Source organism: Plectropomus leopardus, chromosome 13, assembly GCF_026936395.1.
Source record: "Plectropomus leopardus strain MGB_pleo_1.0 chromosome 13, ASM2693639v1, whole genome shotgun sequence".
Lineage (NCBI taxonomy): Eukaryota > Metazoa > Chordata > Actinopteri > Perciformes > Serranidae > Plectropomus > Plectropomus leopardus.
In genome coordinates this window covers 20,167,359-20,188,112 of record NC_142188.1, presented here as the reverse complement: position 1 = coordinate 20,188,112, position 20,754 = coordinate 20,167,359, and the positions used below count along the sequence as shown (strand labels likewise).

Below are 20,754 nucleotides of genomic sequence, written 5' to 3'. Positions count from 1 at the left end.
GTCAATGTGACCTCCTTCCTAAACATTCAGTTCTCACAGCATAGTGCCAGGCAGGTTAAAAAATACAAAAAATACAATAGGATATTTACTGAAATCGACTCATATCGATCACAGGCCCCTGAATTTGAATCAAATCGTAATCATATCATGGCAGACATTGTGCTATCAGCAAATATTGTGTCATCATCCAAAGACTTGATATCATACCATATTGTGATAAAGCTTGTAGTTTGCACAAATAGTAAGTTGATGCATAAATCCCAGATAAACTGAATAATCCATAAATAGTCCAAACTTCATCACATTTCCTATTGCAGTTTATTTTCAGATTTTGGTTCCAATTTCCATTTCTGTGATGCATCCAATATATACAGTACAAAGTATCAGTGGAGCCCACTTTGTCCCAGTGGCCCCAGTCTGCAGTCTCAAATGGTTTAATGAATAAAGAGAATAATAATAATAATAAAGAGAAAAAATGGCCAAATGCTAATTATGAGTCTGTTTGTATCCATTTTTATTTGCTTGAAATCAAAATGACTTCCAGGCCTCTTGAATCGCAATGATAATGGACTATTTTTTCAATCATTTTAGCAATCACTATAGAAATTCAACCTTCCTCAAACCAATGACTTCAACATCATGGACTGAGGAGGTCATTATTACAGAAAATGGATCTCCTCAAAATATCTGAACAATCAAAAAACACAAGATTCAACATTTACAAATTATTGCTCCCATATGAAGAAAATACCTCTTGCACATTTCATTCCTCACAGATTATTTCGTATCTTTTTTTTTTGCTGCAACATCTCCTGAAAAGAAATATCAATAACTATGTTCATGCAGTCGGGAAAGGCACAAGGATTCAACCATTTTTGCACAGCTGGAGGAGATTCTTGGTCCTGATCTTCTTTTTAGCTCAGCACAATGGCCTCGATCTGATGAAAAGAAAAAATGTATATGATTACCTCTGCAGCCATGTGCAGCAGAGGTTTGAGAATTGCCAGAGTTTTACCGTAACCAAACACAACTGGTGATTTTGTTGATAAGCACATCTTGAGCCAAAGAGCAGGAACTAATCAGTGGACTCAGTTGTGTGGCGTCTGTTTGAAATAAAAACCTGCATACTCTCAAAAAGAAGTGTTATTTTTAGCATATCGTGTTGATTGCTACCTTTATTCATGGTGATTTTCTCTTCAATTTGTCATGCTTTTCTGGCCTTCAGTTCAATACCCATCAGGTCAACAAATATTTTTTAAATTTCATCGATGACATAAAACCATTCCATCAGAAATTGTCACTCGCATCATTGGAGTAAAAAGCAGTAAATCTCAACTATTTTTCCAATAATTTCTTGGTCCAGTTGACATCTTACCTGTGAGACATACCTCTGATTAAACCTTGATTGCGGGTGAAGCCTGTTATGCATTTTTAATGAAGTCAGGATAATTGTCAAATTTTATGACATGGAGAGAGGTGGAAATTGGTTCCATGGTCAGTTTGAGAAATGATGAGAATTTGACCTGCACCGATGGTGCTGATAGCCAAGCATTAGTCATGGGCCTCCTGTAGCTGCAGTGTGTGACAGTGCTAATGATAGTCATTTTGTAGCGTGACCATGCGGTGGAATATATTTATGGGGAGACTAAAATGTCAGAAATTGGCAGCACTCACTTTTACTTCATGACTTTAACCTTTTATTTTGAAATATCAAATATGCTGATAAAACTTGGAATTAATCACCATGAAAAATGTCACGCAATATAACGAAATATAATTTATCTCTTTAAATATAGACTGTGGTGCATTTTCTGTGTTCGGTGTTATTTACTTGTTCACTTGCAGTGGGCATGCATTGAGATGCCATGTGAAATTTCACAACAGCAATAAATTGCTTGTGGGTGCAATTTGATACTAATTAGTATCTTTTCATGTCTGGTATTTACTGATGAGATTTCTCTCTTCATACCAGGGTTTGTGGGGTTGAACTGTGAAATCAACTATGATGAATGTGTCCACGGATACTGCGCCAATAATTCCACGTGTATTGACCTGGTTGCAGACTATGAGTGCATCTGTCCTCCGGGCTTTGCTGGTGAGTTATCTGTGTCATCATTTTCATAGTTTAGGCTTTAATGAATGTAGTGCAGATTGATGACGCTTCAGTAGTGATAACCATCAAAGTAGGCTCATTGTTTAATGTGAGAGCTCATTCTCCAATTTCAGAATGACTGCAGCTGATTGAGTATAAACATATCTTTGTTTCTCCTTCTGTGGAAACTGGATTAATCATAAAGTATTTATCCAAAGATATATTAGCAACAAAAATCTATTAAAGCTGCTGTATATCTTTTATTAAAGCCAACACAGGAATACTGATTCAAGTTGATAAATGCTAAGCTGCACTTACAAGTGCTCCTTTTGACTCCAGTGTTATATTCGGTGAAAATAGAACCTTTATTATATCATCACTCCCATATATTTGTTGAGCAGTAATAGCACAGGAAATTTATTAATGTGTTGTTCTGTGACACTGTAAACAGGCAGAAAACTAGACTAAAGACATTTTGTTTGTCTGTGGGAAGAAAGTGCAATAGTACAAAGATCACCCATACTGGCTTCATCCTGGAACACATGGGCTGAATCCAAATGTCCACCCTTTCAGACTTGCAAAATGAGGCCTTGATCTGTCATGTGTATATGGCTTAAAAAAGATATAAAAGTCCCCCCTTCATCATCAGCTACTACCACACATACTATCCCATTCTGTGGGAAACTCTTCTGTGGGTCTCTAGTTTTAGTACAGTAATTGTTTTAATCATTAATTATAGGTTTGTTTTGTTTGTTTAATCAGCAGTATATTGCAATGAAATGTGGGTAATGAAATCAGTGAAGTCTGGTGTGCACCCCGAACAGACTCTCTAGAAGTCTGCAGTAAGTGTGCCTAAGGCCCCTTGTGGACTGGATGAATTGTGGATGTGGACAGCCCTCAGCACTCGCAGACATCTCACGAATGCACCAGCACAGTCAGATTCAGCCATGAATGCTTCACATCATGCTCATTTTGTCACTCTCTGCCGTGAAACTCATTTGTAGGACAGGAAATTGAGATATCTCATTATGCAGGTGGTGTTTCCTTATTCTCAGTGTGTGTTCATAGTGATGGCGCTCAATTAACAATCTTTATTCACATCTCAGGTAAGAATTGCTCCACATCTGTCGCTGCATGTGGATCAGATGTCGAGTTTTGCAAAAATGGAGGAACCTGCTTCTACAGCTCTGCTGGGGAACTCCAGTGTATTTGCCCTCCAGGTATTAAAGCACATTTATACGGTCGATTGGTTATGAATTTGATAACCTCGATTTTTGTTTTGATGCATGAATCAAGCTTTGCTCTTCAGTCATTTCAACAGTAATTTCATTTGGAAATGTAGACACGCAACAGTGTGCAGAGTGAAAATAATACCAAGCTATATAATTATTATAACCATAGTGTGACATGTGCTCTTCTTGGTCTATTTAATTGCTCTTTTAAATTCAGCCCCGAAAACATATTAGTGCTGTTGAATGCTGTGGTATTACCAAAACAGCTAAGTGAGTACAATTAGAAAGCACATGTACAAATCCACAAATTAGTTACAAATGGGTGGAAAAAGGCACATTCCTTCTGTAGGTTGTATTCTGGTTGCTGAAATCCCTCCTTGGTTTTAGTTTTTCTATGCTCTGGCTTGATAGAATATGTAAATCAGCACAGCAGAAGAACACTGGCAACGGCAGCATCACGTGAAATCACAAACCGTGATGTTTGCCAGACGTGGGAAGTCAGGAGGATACTGTACACAGCACTGCACATCAGTCACCACTTTGATCCCACCTCTTACAGGATACCATGGCAGTGAATGCTCCTCATCTGTGAACCAGTGTGTGTCAAATCCCTGCGACCCCGAGGGGACTCTCTTCTGTGAAGAGCTGGCAGAGACTTATAGATGTGTGTGTCAACATGGGTACTCTGAGCCGCACTGCAAAACACCCATAAACCACTGTGTTGATGGCCTGTGTCAACATGGTTCAGCGTGCGTGGATCTATCAAGAGGGTTCAGATGTGATTGTTTACCAGGTAGGTTCACCATCCAGCGGCGGCTTGTCTCAAATGGAGGCAATTCCTCAAATGAATCATGTATATAGCAGACACACTCCCTGGTTTGATGCTTTTGCTTGTTCAGCTTCCTTCTCTGTGGGAGTCTTAATCTCTTTGGCCTCAAGCAACAACACGTAACAGCCTTATGAAATGTGTAAGTCGGGGCTCAGTTGATCAGGTTGAGAGCTGACTTCAAAGCGAGAGGATGCTCGGAATTTGCCCACTTTGGATCCAGATGTCTTCTAATGGTATTTTATCAAAGGGATTGTTTCCTATCAATGGAATATACGGTCATTAGATTGCATGCTACTCGTACTTAATGTTTCTGAGGTGATGATTAGATTATATCAGTTAAAAAATCAGGTTACGTGTATTTAGTTACTGCCATTATACAGTATTTCATTGCAGTAATTTACAGGTAACTACTAGGTACAGATAATAAAGGGAATTATAATTAATAAGTGTAGTAGATAACATCACAATTTTTCATTTTTTTCAGCAACTGCCATCTGACTTGCTAAATAGTGTACTTGTTAAAATGCTGTATAAAAATGTGATCATTTTGTCACAACTATCTTTTTTAAAACCATAACCAAATTTAATATAATTTATATAATTTAATATTCATCTCAGCTTACAAGAAATGGAAAGCGTGTGTTTATAAAGTGTGTCGCCATTATTAAAGAAGGCTATAGATCAGTTATTTATAATATTTATTATAAGATCTATTAAAGGCCTCAAACTGAAGTGTAATCACAGACATCCATCATAAAGACTCTCACAGAGTCTCATAAGTTAAAGTAAATGTCGGTTGCAGGTTGGTAAAACATTTAGATGTCATGCTTAAAGGCTCACCATGAAGGTTTTTGTAATCAAAATATTATCTAAATGTAGTTCAATTTACTTAAAAAAATGCATTATTTATCCTCGTTAAAGTAAACAAGTTGGACACATTTACATTATCTAATATGTTTACAAAAGAACATTTCTGAACATCATTGAACCTGCATTGTTTACATCCATGTTTGTTTACTAGCAGTCCTCTTCCCTGCCTGTGTGGGTGTATCGCTACATTACCTCACACAATAGTGCTACCAACTGACCAGCGAAAGCACCTGGGTCCTTTTTACAGGAGATAAAACCAAAACAATGTCCCATTTACAAAATCACTGTTCCATACTTGTGGTGCTTACTGCTGTTTTAAACACCATTTTTATTTTTTCAGTAATTGATACAGCAATCGTGCATTGTCATTTACTTGTGCAGTAGAAAGACAGGAAAGACAGGATGAACGTAAGCTATCAAATAGTTATTTCTTTTAATAATCCCCCTCCAATTAAAAAATGTATTTTTATTATGTTTATCTTCCCTAAAATGTATAACTTTGACCAGTGTTGCCAACTTTATGACTTTGTCACGAGATTTAGCAATTTTTTAGACCCTCTTTATTTCTATAAAACAAATTTACTAACTAAAACTTTTACTTTTACTGGTCAACCAAGCACAAGCAGTGGTCGGTGAGGCACTTACTCAGATCCAGAATTTCTCAATCTGCTTCCAGCCCTTTTTCAGAGTTTTTATGTGGGGAAACCATGTTACTCAATATATTAATCATAGCAGAGTATTTTTACACACGTTTTTAATGGCGTTTTTAAGGACTAACCATATGATCACTATCAGAGATCTTTACTACCAGTGTTAACATCCTGCAGGAATTACTTAAGGATTGTCCTCTGAAATTGAGAGCTCCTATAGAATATCTTGTCCTCTCTCTGCAGGTTTAACAGGCCAGTTTTGTGAGATAAACATTGATGATTGTGAAGAAAAGCCATGTGGAGCCTTGAGTATTTGTAAAGACGCTCTCGATGGCTACAATTGCTTCTGTGCACCTGGATTTATTGGTGAGTGAAAGCTATCTTGAATGTTATTCTTTGTGAGTTAAAGTGACATTTTATTCACAGAAGCAATGTGTCAACATGCTGTGCGCCTTTCATACCTTCTAAGGAAATAACTGCGAGATTGAAGTGAATGAATGTCTCAGCCAGCCTTGTCGAAACGGAGGCTCCTGCATTGATGAGCTCGACTCTTTCAGCTGCCAGTGTCCTCTCGGAATCACAGGTATTTTATATGCCTCTTACCGTGACTGTTTGTTTGCACAACACTCAAACTTTTATGTGACAAATGATGAGTAGGAGGCTTATGCTTGTGTGCATATATACACAGGCGAGAGTATCTAAATTAAGAGAAGATATAGGTACTATTATTGCAAATTGATATCTTTTTAATGTAATTGGGCCTCTTTTAGTCTGCTTTTTGGAAAAACAATTTCAAATTAACCAAATTAGACATTTAAACTTAAACCTGTGGGTGCCTTAACCCTCATGTGATCAGCATCAGATCTTAAATAATGCACTCAAAGACGGTAATTCAGTCAAGCTTAAATTATTTAGAAGACGTTGCTATATTTTACAATATTATTACCTGTTCAGAACCCAATTATGTGCCAAACATACACTCACACACACACAAAAATATAGCAATGATGGATTTCTTGTCTAAATGATCGTGCGGCTCTACTGCAGTCCACTTTAGATGATGTGGAACTTCTTATTATTAGCTCACAAACATCCCATCAAGTATGTCTGTGCATTTGCGTGGACTCACATCACAGTAATCATAGATCCAAACATCCTACAAAAGTTGTGTCCATTGGAATGGATGAGGGATCAGTGAACAGGTTAAATCAGTTCCAGAAATTACACATTTGCTTTTTGGAACGAGTGGTAATAATTGAAATGATTTATACCCATATGTCTTGTACTTTGGTCTCAGGGCAACAATAGAGATAATAATTTCTATTTTTTTTATTAAAGTGTTGTGATTAAAACATAATGCCACCAAGAGTTAATGTGACATGTATGAGTATGTTTAAATCTTTTCATGTTTTCTTGAGTGTTTACTTCTGCTGTCACACTATGTGTCATGTATTGATCCTTTCTCTAATATCATAATGTCACATACCATAATAAAGAAACTCACTCATTCTACAGTATAAATATGGCTGCTAAGTTTGATGTTGAACTTTTGACTTATCCCTGTAGAAATCTTTAAACCCTTCTCATATATTCATTAAACAGTGTAATCGGTTTGATTTGGAACACGAGTGGCTCTGATCAGATATCAGGAAAATCAAAGGGGAAAGAACTCTGCTCACAGCTGAACTGTGGAAATCATATTAAAGTAGCCTACATATACCTTTCATGCTCGGGGCTGGATCTGAGGAGTTTCACTCACTTTACTTAATGTTTTATAGTCTTGTTCTGCTTTTCCTTAAACTACAGGTTGTACTATACATATATTGTTGGAAAGAAAAAAAATATTCTACACCCTGGCTGTCAAACTGCACGTTTTTCAAGAATTTATGGCAACAAAATGTTTCGATTACATTCCATTCAACCTTGATTTCTCTCAATAATGCAAACCTTTTTTTGAAGCACAGCTACAGAGGAATGACAATGGCAATATTTTTTTTTATATTGGGAGGGAAGTGACTGCCTCTGCTCATAGTGTGTGGCAGATGATGTGCTTAATTGTGCAGGTATCTTTGATTAAACACTATTTAGTGCACCTACTGCAACATATATATATATAAATGCAGTATATAAATTGATGATACAATTGGGAAAAAAAAAAATTTTTGATCACCTGCACACACCACAGAAAAAACAAAGAATTGACATCATAGAAGTAGCAGTAGTAGTACTAATATAATATAATAATATTAATATAATAGTTATATATTTCTCTTATTATTATATCTCTTCATTTGTGATTTATGAGATTATTAGTTGAATTTTCATCAACCAAACTAACACTCACTACCAGATCCTAGAGGGTGACAGAATAAACAAAATCATAGAATTTTATTTATGCTTGACCCATGTTCATACTGATAGGCTGAAATGTAATGTTTATCTTTAGAGTTGTTCCAGAGAAAAGGGCATTGAGTCATTGAGTCATATTTTGATTTTTTTGATTTTTAGTTAGCCATTTGACTGAAATTTGACCTGAAAACTGACCAGAAAATTTCGTGGCCATATGTTGGTACTAGAGGAAAGTCATGAAGCAGTAATTATCCTCTTGGAATCAACTATATTTATACCTGATTTCATGGTAATCTGATGTGTACCTTGACTGATTTTGATAACAATGGTGCAAAAAAAACCTTCTGATAACATGAAGTCCAACCTGTTCTCATTCCCAGGCTGTCAAACACAGACACTTTGCCACTCCTCTTGGCGGCTCACAGGTCTCCTTTTAGTGTATTTAGATTAGTTGAAATAAATATGTAACGTTATGTTAAATCAACATTCACTTTTGGTTTCACACAGGACATGAACTGCGGTCTCCTGGCTGAATGTTAAGTTTTGTTTGAGTCATCCAACTCCAATCCCTCCTGCCTTACATGGACTTCCTCGTTCTTTTTAGTACTGTACATCAGTTGCTCTCGGCATCAAGTCAATGGGTTTACTTTGGCATTACTTGAAAGCCTGATATGTCTCATAAAGACTCGAGAGGATGCCTTTGGTGTCAAATCACACAATGAGGGGCGTGACAGAGCTTTGGTGTATGAAGCCCTAGAAATGAGAACAGACTATTTTTTTCTGGATAAAGGTCGTTTATACTCAGAGCTAAAATATGAAAGGTTTAAACTTTACCTTTTTAAGTGTCAGGTGTTCAGAATCTGAGAATAGGCAGAGGCGAAGTCTGTGTATACATACAGTGCAGTAGTTAAGTGAGCAAACTGTAATAGCTTTGCTAAAACTGCACTTCTGGTTTAATAGATGGATTGATAAACATGTTTTGGTTGTTTCTCTTCCAGAGAAATCGAAATGTTGTTGGCTGCATTGAGCATCAGTATTGACAGCATTTTTAAAAGAACCTCAGTGTTTCAATGATGAACTCAAACTAACCTTCAGGCCACAACCAGGCCTCAAGTGAGGCGATGAGTTTATACAACAAGCTCTGGTTAGACCTTTGTAGTGAAACAAGAGCCGCACAAACACTACACTGTGATTACATGAAATGATGCTGTAATTCAAAGACCTCTTCTCACTTTGACATTTCACACTATATAATAGCCTCCTCCGAGGCTTACAGAGCCTTTGAATGTGTGAAATAGTCATAGCACAAAAAAAAAATCATCTGGTTTGTGTCTGATCTGCTTTGTATTTTCTGAGTAAACAAATTAGCAGACAAACACCAAGAGAATAATCTATATTCTATAGCACATAGACCATTAACTGTATCATATAAAATATAGAAATAAATATAAATCAACTACATGGAGTCTGTTGTTTGGACAAAAAGATCATTTCATGTAGGAACAGAACAGCTGTTTAGTTGTTAAAACTTGATTTAAAGCCCCTGTTTGTTGCATATCTGAAACACAATATCAGTGTCAAATTCATTTTGCTAGCATAACAGTAAAGATGGGTTTATTCCTTGTGTTTTAAAAATGCGCACGCAAGATATCAGGCTGACTTAATTTTTGTGACAACTGTCTTAAAGTGCTGCAACCAAGGAATTGGAGGTGTCACCAATTATCAAATGTTCTATAAAGAGGCTTAAAGTTAAGTGCAACATATGTTTTAACTAAGTTGATAAAAGTGGAAAACTGAGCATGAGTCATGAAATGTTACAAATCAAAGCCGCAGTATGGCACTTTTTAGACATGTGTGACGTCCGACTCTTTTTAAACCTTGTTTCTTTACAGGAAACTACTGTGAAGTGAACATAGACGAGTGCATATCCTCACCCTGCCTACACAATGCCACCTGTGTTGACCTGGTTCATGGCTATGGATGTGTCTGTATGCCTGGCTTTACGGGTAAGTACGCTTAATGTATTCTGGTGAGGATTATCTTTGTGTGTTGTCACGTGAATGGAATGGCAAAGCATACGTGCAACATGCTCAGACAAGCACATTTTATTTATAAATGATTTATTACTATTACAACAAGTACATTTTCAAAGTGAAGTCAGCAGCCGTCAGCAGCTCCTCATAGAGACAGCACAGTAGTTTGATAGTTGCACACATTTTGAGCAGACTAATTATTTCCCTTCATGTGGTGCTGTGATGCCAACTGTTAAAAGTACAAAGATGAATAATGACTCCAGATTAAAACAAAGATCGTGTATTTCTGCCTGTAAAAGTCAAACACAGTAGCGGCTTTTGAACTGTTTCTTAATAATTGCTAATAATTCCCACAGTGTCAGATCCACAGTGCATTACAAACAATAAAACTGGCTGCAGAGTTGAATCTTATGATCTCAAAGGAGCTGTTTTTTTCTCCTTTAAAAAAAAATCCCTATAAATGTTGTGTTATAGGAATTTTTTTTTTTTTTTTTTTTCAATGTTGGAAAATTATATCTGAAATGGAGATCATGCTGTTAGGATGGTCTTTGCTGTTTCATACCTTGCTGCAGCACCATAGAGAGCCCTCTCGGGTATTTTAGCTGTATTCATCGCTGAAGTGCACTTTCAGCTTTAATATCATCAGCATTTGTGGTATTAAGATCACAATCTACAAAAATAAACAAAAAACAACCCTAACCCAATTATTTCAGGTTCATGTTGTTTATCTAATATACTCAACCCCTGTTTACACCCACATGAAATTTTGTGGTTGTTTTAAAGAAGCCCAGTTGCCAGAATAAAATGTTGGCATTGTGCATTTCTGGACACCACAGATATGTTATATTAATGTTTCATATGTATTATATCACATTTCTAGCGTTGTAGTTGGGATAACATGAGGGGAGGGGAGGAGGAGACAGTGGATGGGATGCTAGGCGAGACAGCAGCAAACCATTGTTAGAGACCAACAAACTGCAAAAGCAGGTATTTTTTAACAAGAGTACGGGAGATATCAATCCATGTTTGTAGTGACAAAAGTGGTTATTCTTTGACAAGAGCTTGGGACATTTCCAGCAATGTTTGTAGAGACAAAATGGTATATTTTAACAAGAGGTCAGGACATTGCCAGCCATGTTTATAGCAACCTAAGTGGGTATTATTAAACGAAAGGTCGGTACATAGTAGTTGTAATTGTAGCAATACAAGTGGGTAGTTTTTAACAAGCAATCAGGACATTTCCAGCCATGTTTATAGCGACAAATCTGGGTATTTTTCAACGAAACACTGAGCCATTTCCAGCCATTGCTGTAGCAACAAAAGAGGGTATTTTTTAACAAGAGGTCAGGACATTTCCGGTCATGCTTGTAGCGTCAAATGTGGGTATTTTTTAACGAGAGATTGGAAGACTTCCAACCATGTTTGTAGTGACAAAAAGTGGGTCACTTTTAAAAATAAAATTGATAACTGAAACAAAAAAAAGTTATGTTTTTACATATCAACATTGACTGTTTTAGAACTGCCAACCATTTTTGTCAGCCACCCTTAGATATGACATATTTATCAATCTGTGTTTTTGTCTGTCACAGGTACAGAGTGTGAACTTGACATTGATGAGTGTGCTTCATCTCCCTGTAAGAACGGAGCCACTTGCATTGACCAGCCCGGTAATTACTTCTGCCAATGTGTGGCTCCATTTAAAGGTAATGAGCACTGAGGGAATGGGGACAAAAAGCAAAGTTAATTAACTTCACATACTATTATTTTCACCTGTCTGAACTCACTTCACATGTCTTAACAAAATGAGTACGTCTTCATTTGCTACCTGTGGTTAAATAAAGAAAACTTGAGTAATTAGTGAGATGTAAGCTATGGTGGGTGCTTCTGCCACACAAGTGACAACCTTCATCATTTAGTTGGAGGGTAGAGCTAGCGTTCCTGCATGGTGTGACTGTCGCATATCAATGAGAGTAAAAAGGCTGATGGGTGATTTGGGGCAAAGGATAATTTTCTGAAGGAGATTCAAATTCAAAGTTTTTTTTGTCTTATTTTACAAGACAGGAAATGATTTTTAAAAGCTGAGAACCGATTTAAAGAATTATCACTGTAAAAAGCCAAAACATGGATCTAATATATATATATATATATATATATATATATATATATATATATATATATATATATATATATATATATATATATATGTATAAAATATTCATAACCACATTTTAAAACGGCCATCACTAGTTACTTAAAATTCAAATGTCTATTTTAACTCTTTTCTTTCCCAAAATGTATGTATGTTATTTAATGTTTGTACACATAAATAGTAGTATATTACAGTGTTTTATTTATTTAATTACATTATGTTTTACTTCAAGAAGTCAACAAAACATTCATCTGTTGCAGGCTGCAAATACTTAACAAATAATTGGCTATCCATATTTAATACAATAGTAATTTGTTGCTCCTATTGAAAAATTATTAAATTAGAATTTAATTAGTTGTTGTTCCTAAGTACTACCTCCATGAACAAATGATAAAAGATTTTTTTAAAAAAACATAACTAACCAGATTTTTAATGATGTTTACTTATTGGCAGAGCTTGTTTTTGTTCCATGCTGGTAATGACTGCAAATCTCAAATGTGATTTACAGCAAACACAAGCTGTTGGTCATTATTAGAGACCCACTGTAGAGTGTGCATGTTGGAAAAGAGGCTCTACCGTGAACTCTCAGGAGCTGTCAGTGGATGAAATTCAAGTAGTGTGATTTCATGGGAGCACAAAGGGCTCCATCATTAATAAATGTGAAAAAATATTCATCTAGCCACACTCCTCCTAGACACACTCATCCTAACAAACCGAGCAACCAGTCAAGAAGGACCTTGGTCCAAGCCCAAGGACCACTCTGACAGATCTAATGAGCTCGTTGGCTGTGAGATCTTCCTGGAAGGACAACAGTCAGGGCAGCGCTTCACAAATCTAGGCTTTACCGCAGAGTGGCCAGGAGGAAATAACTCCTGAAAAAGGCACATAGAATTTACAAAAAGGCACTTCAAAGGCCGCCGACAGTGTTAGGAGGAAAATTCGGAGCGCTGATGGAAATGAACATGGAAGTCTTCAGCTGTAATTCAAAGCAGTATAGAAAGTACGTCAGGGAAGAGGCACAGTTGATTACCCATGAAACACCATCACTGCTATAAGGCACGACAGTGGCCACATCTGGATGGGGTTGCTTTTCAAAGTCAAAGAGAACTGTAAATAAAACCAAATGTGAGTATATCCAGCGAGTATCTATGATGAATTCAGATCATTAAAGCAACAGAGTACAGTATGTATTTACATTATTACAATCTGCACAAATCACTGTGTAGATTTCCAGTGCTGTGTCATCAATGCTACATCCTAAAAAAGCAGAAGGTTTGGTTTGTACCAAACTGTTGTTAGACCCAATCAGCACCTCATTCATCTTCCCCAATCACACATTTGAGAAGCAAAGGCTGTCTAAAGAAAAAAAGTACTTCTTTGTCTTCTTTGATTTTATACAGAATTCCCACTCTTTCTCTAAGTCTGGTAGTACCTCAATGGTAGATGGTTACACTGCAAGTGTACTAATACTGAAATAAAGGACTCAGCAGTAGGAACTTTGCTGTTATTCAGTCGTGGAGTTTGTCAACAAAAGCACTGAAAGCTGCAAACGGCTGTAGAGTGGCTTGTTGATTCTTAATGAGATTGGCAGGTTTGGCAATCCTGTCACACTGAGAGTGATTTGAGTCAATGTTTGTATCAAAATATTGCCTTATGAGCTGTGATATCCTTCTCTTCTTATACAATAACCAGTTAAGTAAGCATTTTGAAAGCATTGTGTTTTTGACAACAATAGTGCTGCCACTTCTTCCGAAGGAAAGTAGCTGTTTCCTGGTGATGAGGTAGTTCCTCAGTGAAACGATCAATAAAAGCCTGTTCACTGCACAGTGTATGACTGGCAAGCTGTTACATAATGTCAGAAATGTGCACAACAATACAATACCAAATTTCCATATTTCCACCAAGTTTTTATGTAATGTGCTGACATAGCAAGAAGCGAGCTTTAATCAGCTGTCGCTAGTACAACCTGCTGGCTCAGCCTAAAGCAATAATGCACCATATAAATACATTTAAAGGAATACTTCACCCCAAAATAATAATTTGGATTTGAATTGCTCACCCCTGTGTTACCTTGAATTCATGAAGAACATGTTGTATTACTCACATCTCCATGGTGAACAAAGAATCTAAAAGTTGAGAAAATTCTTGATGAATTAAAGTCATAAGGGGCCGCACTGAACAGCAAAACTGCATCAAAACATTCGTGTACACAACTCAACTCAACGCAGTATGATCAAAAGTCTCATTTATCTATGCTGGTGCTCAGTACCTCCCAAACACATGCATTTTGACAAAAACATTACTCTTTAAAACACTTCTGCATGAACAGTCTCAAGCATGGATGAGTAGCACATCTGGACAAGCGCAAGCATTTAAACTCTGCTCGCGCATTCACCGAAATCCTGCCTCCCAGCTTGTTCATTGACACAAGTTCTGCTGTCACTCGCCTGTCACTTTCTTCTTATTGTTAAACACAGCCCATATTTCATTTACTTAATCGTTTTTTTCTGTTTTGGGGTTCTTTGTTCACTCTGGAGGTATGCCGAAAAAACCTGTTTTTACGAGAATTCAAGGGTGAGTAGATTATGTACAAATTTTTGTTTTGGGGGCGAAGCATTCCTGTAATTACAGCATGCAGAACCCATTTAGGTTTAGCAAGTCCTCTACAAATAAGCAACTGATTTTCTTACTGATAATTTTGCAACATTTTTTGTGAGAATGTCCTAATCCTATTTTTTGTTCATCATGTTTTTTTATTTTGACTGACAGAAATCATCAGAGGTAGGACACGTACCTGCTGCATTATGTCTAGTTTTGCAACACTGATTATGTTTTATTCATTTATCTGGCGTGCATAGTCTGTCCTGATTGATGTTCTGCGCTTGCTTTGCGATTTGTATTCATGCATGTTCTTCATTTCTTTCCCTTTGTATTTTATACGTTTCTCATTTGCGCTTGAGAGGTGTCATTTTCTTCGACAGCTCCATGTATGATCTGAATATGATGACGTGGCACTCGAATTTGTCAAATTATAATTTTCAGTTAGAACATTAATGATGAAATTGAGTGCTGAACAGCCACAGGTGTGCTTGTATGAGTTGTTTTAAATCAGCAAGGAGCATGACTGCCAATCAGAGCTGAGGAGGGAGACTAATCATTTTTTGTCACAGGCACAAAACATAGAATTTTAGGCTCTCTAAGAACATGAGTCATATCTAATCTTCAGCCACTGAAATTAACGACACAGTTCTGAAATGGCACTGAGGGTGTTTCATTGATTATATATATCTGTGTGGATAATCAGCAATCGCAAATATATTACATTTCACTGAAGCTATTTCATTTTCTGTGACAAATGAAATTGATGTTGTGGTCATTTGTGTTTATCACTTTGGCTCTGTATTTTAAAAAGAAAAGAGACAAGTGAAACAATCAATTATTTCTGAAAAATTACAGTTATTTAAATCTAATTTCAAAAAATGAGGAAAGTGACTGAATCAGTCACAATATATCATTTTAAAGGCTTCCTGTGTGTCTCTGTTGGTTTGTTTTGTCACTCTGCCAAATGAATAAGCTTGACACTGCATGTTATCTACCACATGGACTGGTTCAAGGAAACATACAATAGGGATATAACCTTTAACAACCCCAGGTTTACAGTTCCATTTCATTTCTGGACAGATTGTTGTCAGCTGGGTGGCTCTCCCACATGTGTTTCTTTCCCTCACCACAGGTCATAATTGTGAGTTCTTACCCTGTGAGGCCAGTAATCCGTGCGAGAACGGTGCGGTGTGTGTGGAGGAGTTGGATCAGGACCATTTCCCTTTGGGTTTCCGCTGTCACTGTCGCCGGGGCTTCACTGGCCCCCGCTGTGAAATCAATGTGGATGAGTGCAGCTCCAGCCCCTGTTTTCACGGCTTCTGCTATGATGGTAAGAAACCGCCTATCTCGCTAACATGCTTAATAACGGGCACTTGAGATGGAGGCAAACGTCCATGCGCACACACAAGCAGTAAATCTGTCAGATTTCGTTCTGCTCACTTACAGTCTGACAGGCAGTTTTCAATTAGGTCACCATGCAGCTAATAAGAGTGTTATGAGAGTTATTCCATCAGATGTGAGGATCTAGGACGTTACCTGCTGGAGGAGGCTTGATTAGTTCCTTAACATAACTGTAAAAGGAAATCAATTAAGCATCAATGCAGTCTTTAATTTGAATAATGCATGATAAATGACAAAATTAATAAAATCAAAGGCAGAATATTTTTTTTCTTCCTGTGGCTATCAGATAAAGTATTACCCCTATGTGAACCATCTCCAGTGATTAAAAACGCATTGATCAAAATAATAGTCTTAAATTTGAGGATTATTTATCAACAGTTGGTCAATGATTGTTTTCAGTTCATTAATTCTGCAATTATTGAGAAGGACAAATCTGCTCATATTTCTATGAAAGATTTTGTGATAACACTTTGAGCTCTGCAATAGAAATGGTCCGTCAGTGCCCACATTGGTATCTTTGCTTATTGTGATGTCATGTCTTGGAGTATCTTTAAATGCTTTATATCCCGAAAATCTGTACAGCCTAAGCTAAAAGGTTAAATTGGTCTATATATACTATAATAACTGATAAAAGTATTAAAATTGTGTCATTAAAAATACAAAAAACTGACATGTTTTTATCAGATATTACAAGAAAACATATTGATTTAAAATATTTCTAAATGTAGAAACATCAACAAAATATTCCTTAACATACCTTACGTTGTTTCACCTTTGTCCATCATTTAGTTTTTTTCAGACACAAAGAGTATAGAGCTTCAAGAGACTTACCCTCCAATCTCTCTCTCAAACTCAAACTGAAATCCAATCAAACTGTAAAACAAGGCAGTGCTAATGGAATATATCAAGATTATGCCACTACACTGCCTATTTCTCTCCTTAATTTTTTGTAAATAGGAAGTGGATGCCATGCTGCTTGCTGCACAGTGAAAACAGAGTGTGAAAAAACAGATCAAACAGTAAAATTGAGCAGTACTTATCAAACATAAACCAAGATCCTGTTACTGGGTTGCATACTTCTCACCTCAAAAGTTTTTCAGAAACGTGGAACTTATCATTTAACTGCAACACAAGGTCTTTCCAGCCGCCATTGTTTCATATGGACCTCTCCCAGCGGGAGCATTTATTGGTCTGGTGCAGCGTGCTGAATTCTGGTAGTTGTAGGTTTGCTACCTCTTGAGCAAAAGCATCCACTTTCTGTTTTCTCTGGTCATGTAGCACCATTTTAGAAAGTGTTTGGGTCTTTTCACTGTATAGACAGTTTAGTGTTATGTGAGGACTGTCATTATATTGGTGAAATACTTCTTTAAGATACCTGAAATTGCTGTGCACCAGTTGTACAGTCAAATTAGGTTTCCCTCAGTAGCAAAGTGATTTAGTTGCATTATTACCTTCTTTCAGCAAATCCTGCCAGTGTTATTTGAAGCGTAACAAAACAGTGATAGCAGTGGATCACTATCCTTCACTGTGCTACAGTAGACCTCAGCCAGCTGTCTTGACTAATCTTCAGTGCAGCCAGTTCACCTTAGGTTAGTGAGGCAGGCCTCTAGGACCTATTGGCCGGCTCTCGGCAGCAGCCAGCCAGCCACCAGGGAGAGCACCGCATAGCCACAGTGGCTGAGATGAGTAATGCTGCTGCCACCCAGGACCTAAAGCATTTAATGAGAGTAATAGCAGCTACACGCACCAAGACAGAGTGACAGCATAGATTACGTGGTAAATCTTTGGGATAATGAAGAATCCTGGGACCCTGACTGGGGAAGTAATAAATTCACTCCTGTAAGAAGTGCAATTACCTCTGTCACCGGCTGCCTGTACACCAGTGTTGTGTTGGAGAAACAGAACGATGCATCCCGCTTTAACATCATTAATAATTAAAGAGAGGAAGGAATGGATTATTAGACGTTGGAGATTCCAACTTCTGATGGAAGAAATTGGCGCATTTGTAACATCTGAATAAAGAATGGCTCTTGAAATTGGCTTTCTCTCGCTGTTGTACTCCTTTTCTGCTCATTCAGTGTGTTGCAAGTGTGCTGAGAGGGTGAAAACAAATGACAAGGCTTTCAGGCTTTCATTGAGGAAGAGTGGGATAAGTACAGACGAGGGACGAGGAGAGTAGTAGGAGAACAGACTGAATGGCCATTGCAGAGAGGTTCATTTAAGGATAGTTAAAGTGTCAAACTCTGTCAGGCTGATGCAGAGGGAGGTAACCTGTCACATAGATTTAGCAACAACAGGTTTGACTTATACGGTACGAGGCGTTTATTTCAGTGGTCATATCCATTAAAATGTGAAATCACAGCGGGTGATGGTGCTTTATAGTCGCAATCAGCACTTACCTGTGTAGAGATGTTGTACATTAGCAGGACCTACTGAGAGCAGAATGAATTAATTTATGACGCAAGGCGCTGTAACTGTCCTACTGATCTTGTTTCAGTTGTGGACGGCTTTTACTGCCTTTGCAATCCTGGTTATGCTGGGCTGAGATGTGAGCAAGACATTGATGACTGCGTGAACAGTTTGTGCAGTGCTAACTCAGTATGTAAGGACCTCCATCTGGTAAGTAGGCACATTTTTTTTTGTTTGGCAGTATAATGAGCTGCTTTAATTGCATTTAAAAGGCTTTAAAATGGCACAGTGTCCTATAAATCACTACAGTTGTTAACTCTTGAAAAGCACTAGAGTCTATTATAAAATATTGACAGAACTAAATCACATAAGGCGCTGCCTATTACATTTGATGACTGTCACATGGTTAATGTTTGAAAGCAGTAAAATATAAACAAATGAGCAAGAACTAATAACTTTATAATAAGTCTACAAGTTAATTATTTTAGGCAAATCTGGTATGCTTTATTGGAAATTATTGTTAATTGAAATTGAAATTATTATTGTTCAGCAGGAATAAGTATTTTTCAAGTGTCAGGTGTCTGGGCGAAACAAGATAGGAACAGGAAATATCTCATAATGTCCAATAAACGCACCTCATTATTGTATCTCCTCATAGACAAATCATGCCATTTATACCCTGTGGGCTGAGCTTTTAATATGCCAAAATGACCAAAAAGTTACCATTGTTCACTTGGAAAAATTACACCAGAGTTAACAGTTGGAAATGTTAGATATAAAATGCATACTAATGTGCCATTATTTGACCAGAGTGTCTTTTTTTTCCACAATAGTGTTCATTACAATGTGTATTAGGTTTGTGGATCAGTAATTTGATGTCTCTAAAAAGGCTGCACTTTGAGATGAAGTAGATCATAAAGCATATACCACAGTTTATTTTTCGTCTGTTCATCTTTTGTGGAGCCATTTAGTGAATTTACTATCTGTGGGCCCCTCTACAGCATGGTATACTCTAGGTCTGAGCAATATAGAGAAAATCATGATATTTTCTAACCCAATACATTAACATTGTTATTTTGGTGATATTGTAGGGTAAACATGTGGTGCTTCCACAAAATATTTACACAATGAGATTTTGATTAATAATCATCAGTAACTGTGTATATTATGACTAGTGGATAAAGGCAAATAATACAACGGCTTGTCCAGTCTGGTAAGTTCAGAAAATTATATAATTTTACTGTAATGCTGCCTTTAAAACCATGAGAAGACAAAACTTACAATAGTACAATATCCCTAAGCTAAGAAGATGTGAAATCCCATATCAATTATGCAATATCACACGAGAGGGAGTACTGTTGTAGTGAGCATCACCTTGGCTGTGATTCGACTGTAGGCATGAGGCCACATACAGCAGGACCTTGAGTGTGATAGTGCTTTTATATAACAGTTCTACAAGTGCCATTAATTAGTTAACAGTAGTAGGGGACGACAAGTTATGATTTTTTTTTTTTTTTTTTGGATCGGCTATTTGCCTCTACTAACACATGTGGCTGCTCCTGAACACGGGCAGCACCACACTGCAGACGCCTCTGAATAACGTATAGCAGGGATCCACAGCAGGAAAAGAACAGCAACTCACATTCATAGCGTCACACCGGTCCCTCATGGTTAAATGATGCTGCCCAGAATTTGGCCAAATTTCGGTTAATCAAAGGATATTACCTTTGTATCATATACATTTATCTGTATGTTTCCATTTATTTTTTAACCAGTGAAGTGAAGATGCCAGTGAGTTTATGGTCTTGTCAGACAGTATGTTGTAACATCAGCTGACGTCTACTATACGCTCTGTATCGGGACTCATGGAATGCCTTTTGTCAGATCAAATTACTCAGTCGGAACTAACTGTTGTATGGGATATTGATAAATCAATGTATTGCTCAGCCAAAGTATTATCTCCTTGGCTGGTTGCAGCATCTGTCATCCCTGGCTATGGAGATATATAAGGGCAAGGCCAGGAAATTCTGAATGCATATGTAAAATTTCAAGGAAAAACAACCACTGCTTTAACAAATGATTTGTCCTCTTTATGAAAATAATACATTTACAGTACAGCTTGTCATCCACAGCTTACAT

At 37.2% G+C, this 20,754-nt stretch overlaps 1 protein-coding gene across 1 annotated transcript in view; it reads left to right on the top strand.

Annotated features, from left to right (window-relative positions):
- Positions 1 to 20,754, top strand: part of eys (EGF-like photoreceptor maintenance factor) — a 205,464-nt gene that overhangs the window by 49,932 nt on the left and 134,778 nt on the right. The window contains exons 16-24 of the mRNA XM_088086235.1: positions 1,973 to 2,095; positions 3,199 to 3,312; positions 3,884 to 4,117; positions 5,917 to 6,039; positions 6,143 to 6,256; positions 9,915 to 10,028; positions 11,645 to 11,758; positions 15,938 to 16,135; positions 18,704 to 18,825. Coding sequence (XP_087942361.1) covers positions 1,973 to 2,095; positions 3,199 to 3,312; positions 3,884 to 4,117; positions 5,917 to 6,039; positions 6,143 to 6,256; positions 9,915 to 10,028; positions 11,645 to 11,758; positions 15,938 to 16,135; positions 18,704 to 18,825 — 1,256 coding nt within the window. The remainder of the gene's footprint in view (positions 1 to 1,972; positions 2,096 to 3,198; positions 3,313 to 3,883; positions 4,118 to 5,916; positions 6,040 to 6,142; positions 6,257 to 9,914; positions 10,029 to 11,644; positions 11,759 to 15,937; positions 16,136 to 18,703; positions 18,826 to 20,754) is intronic.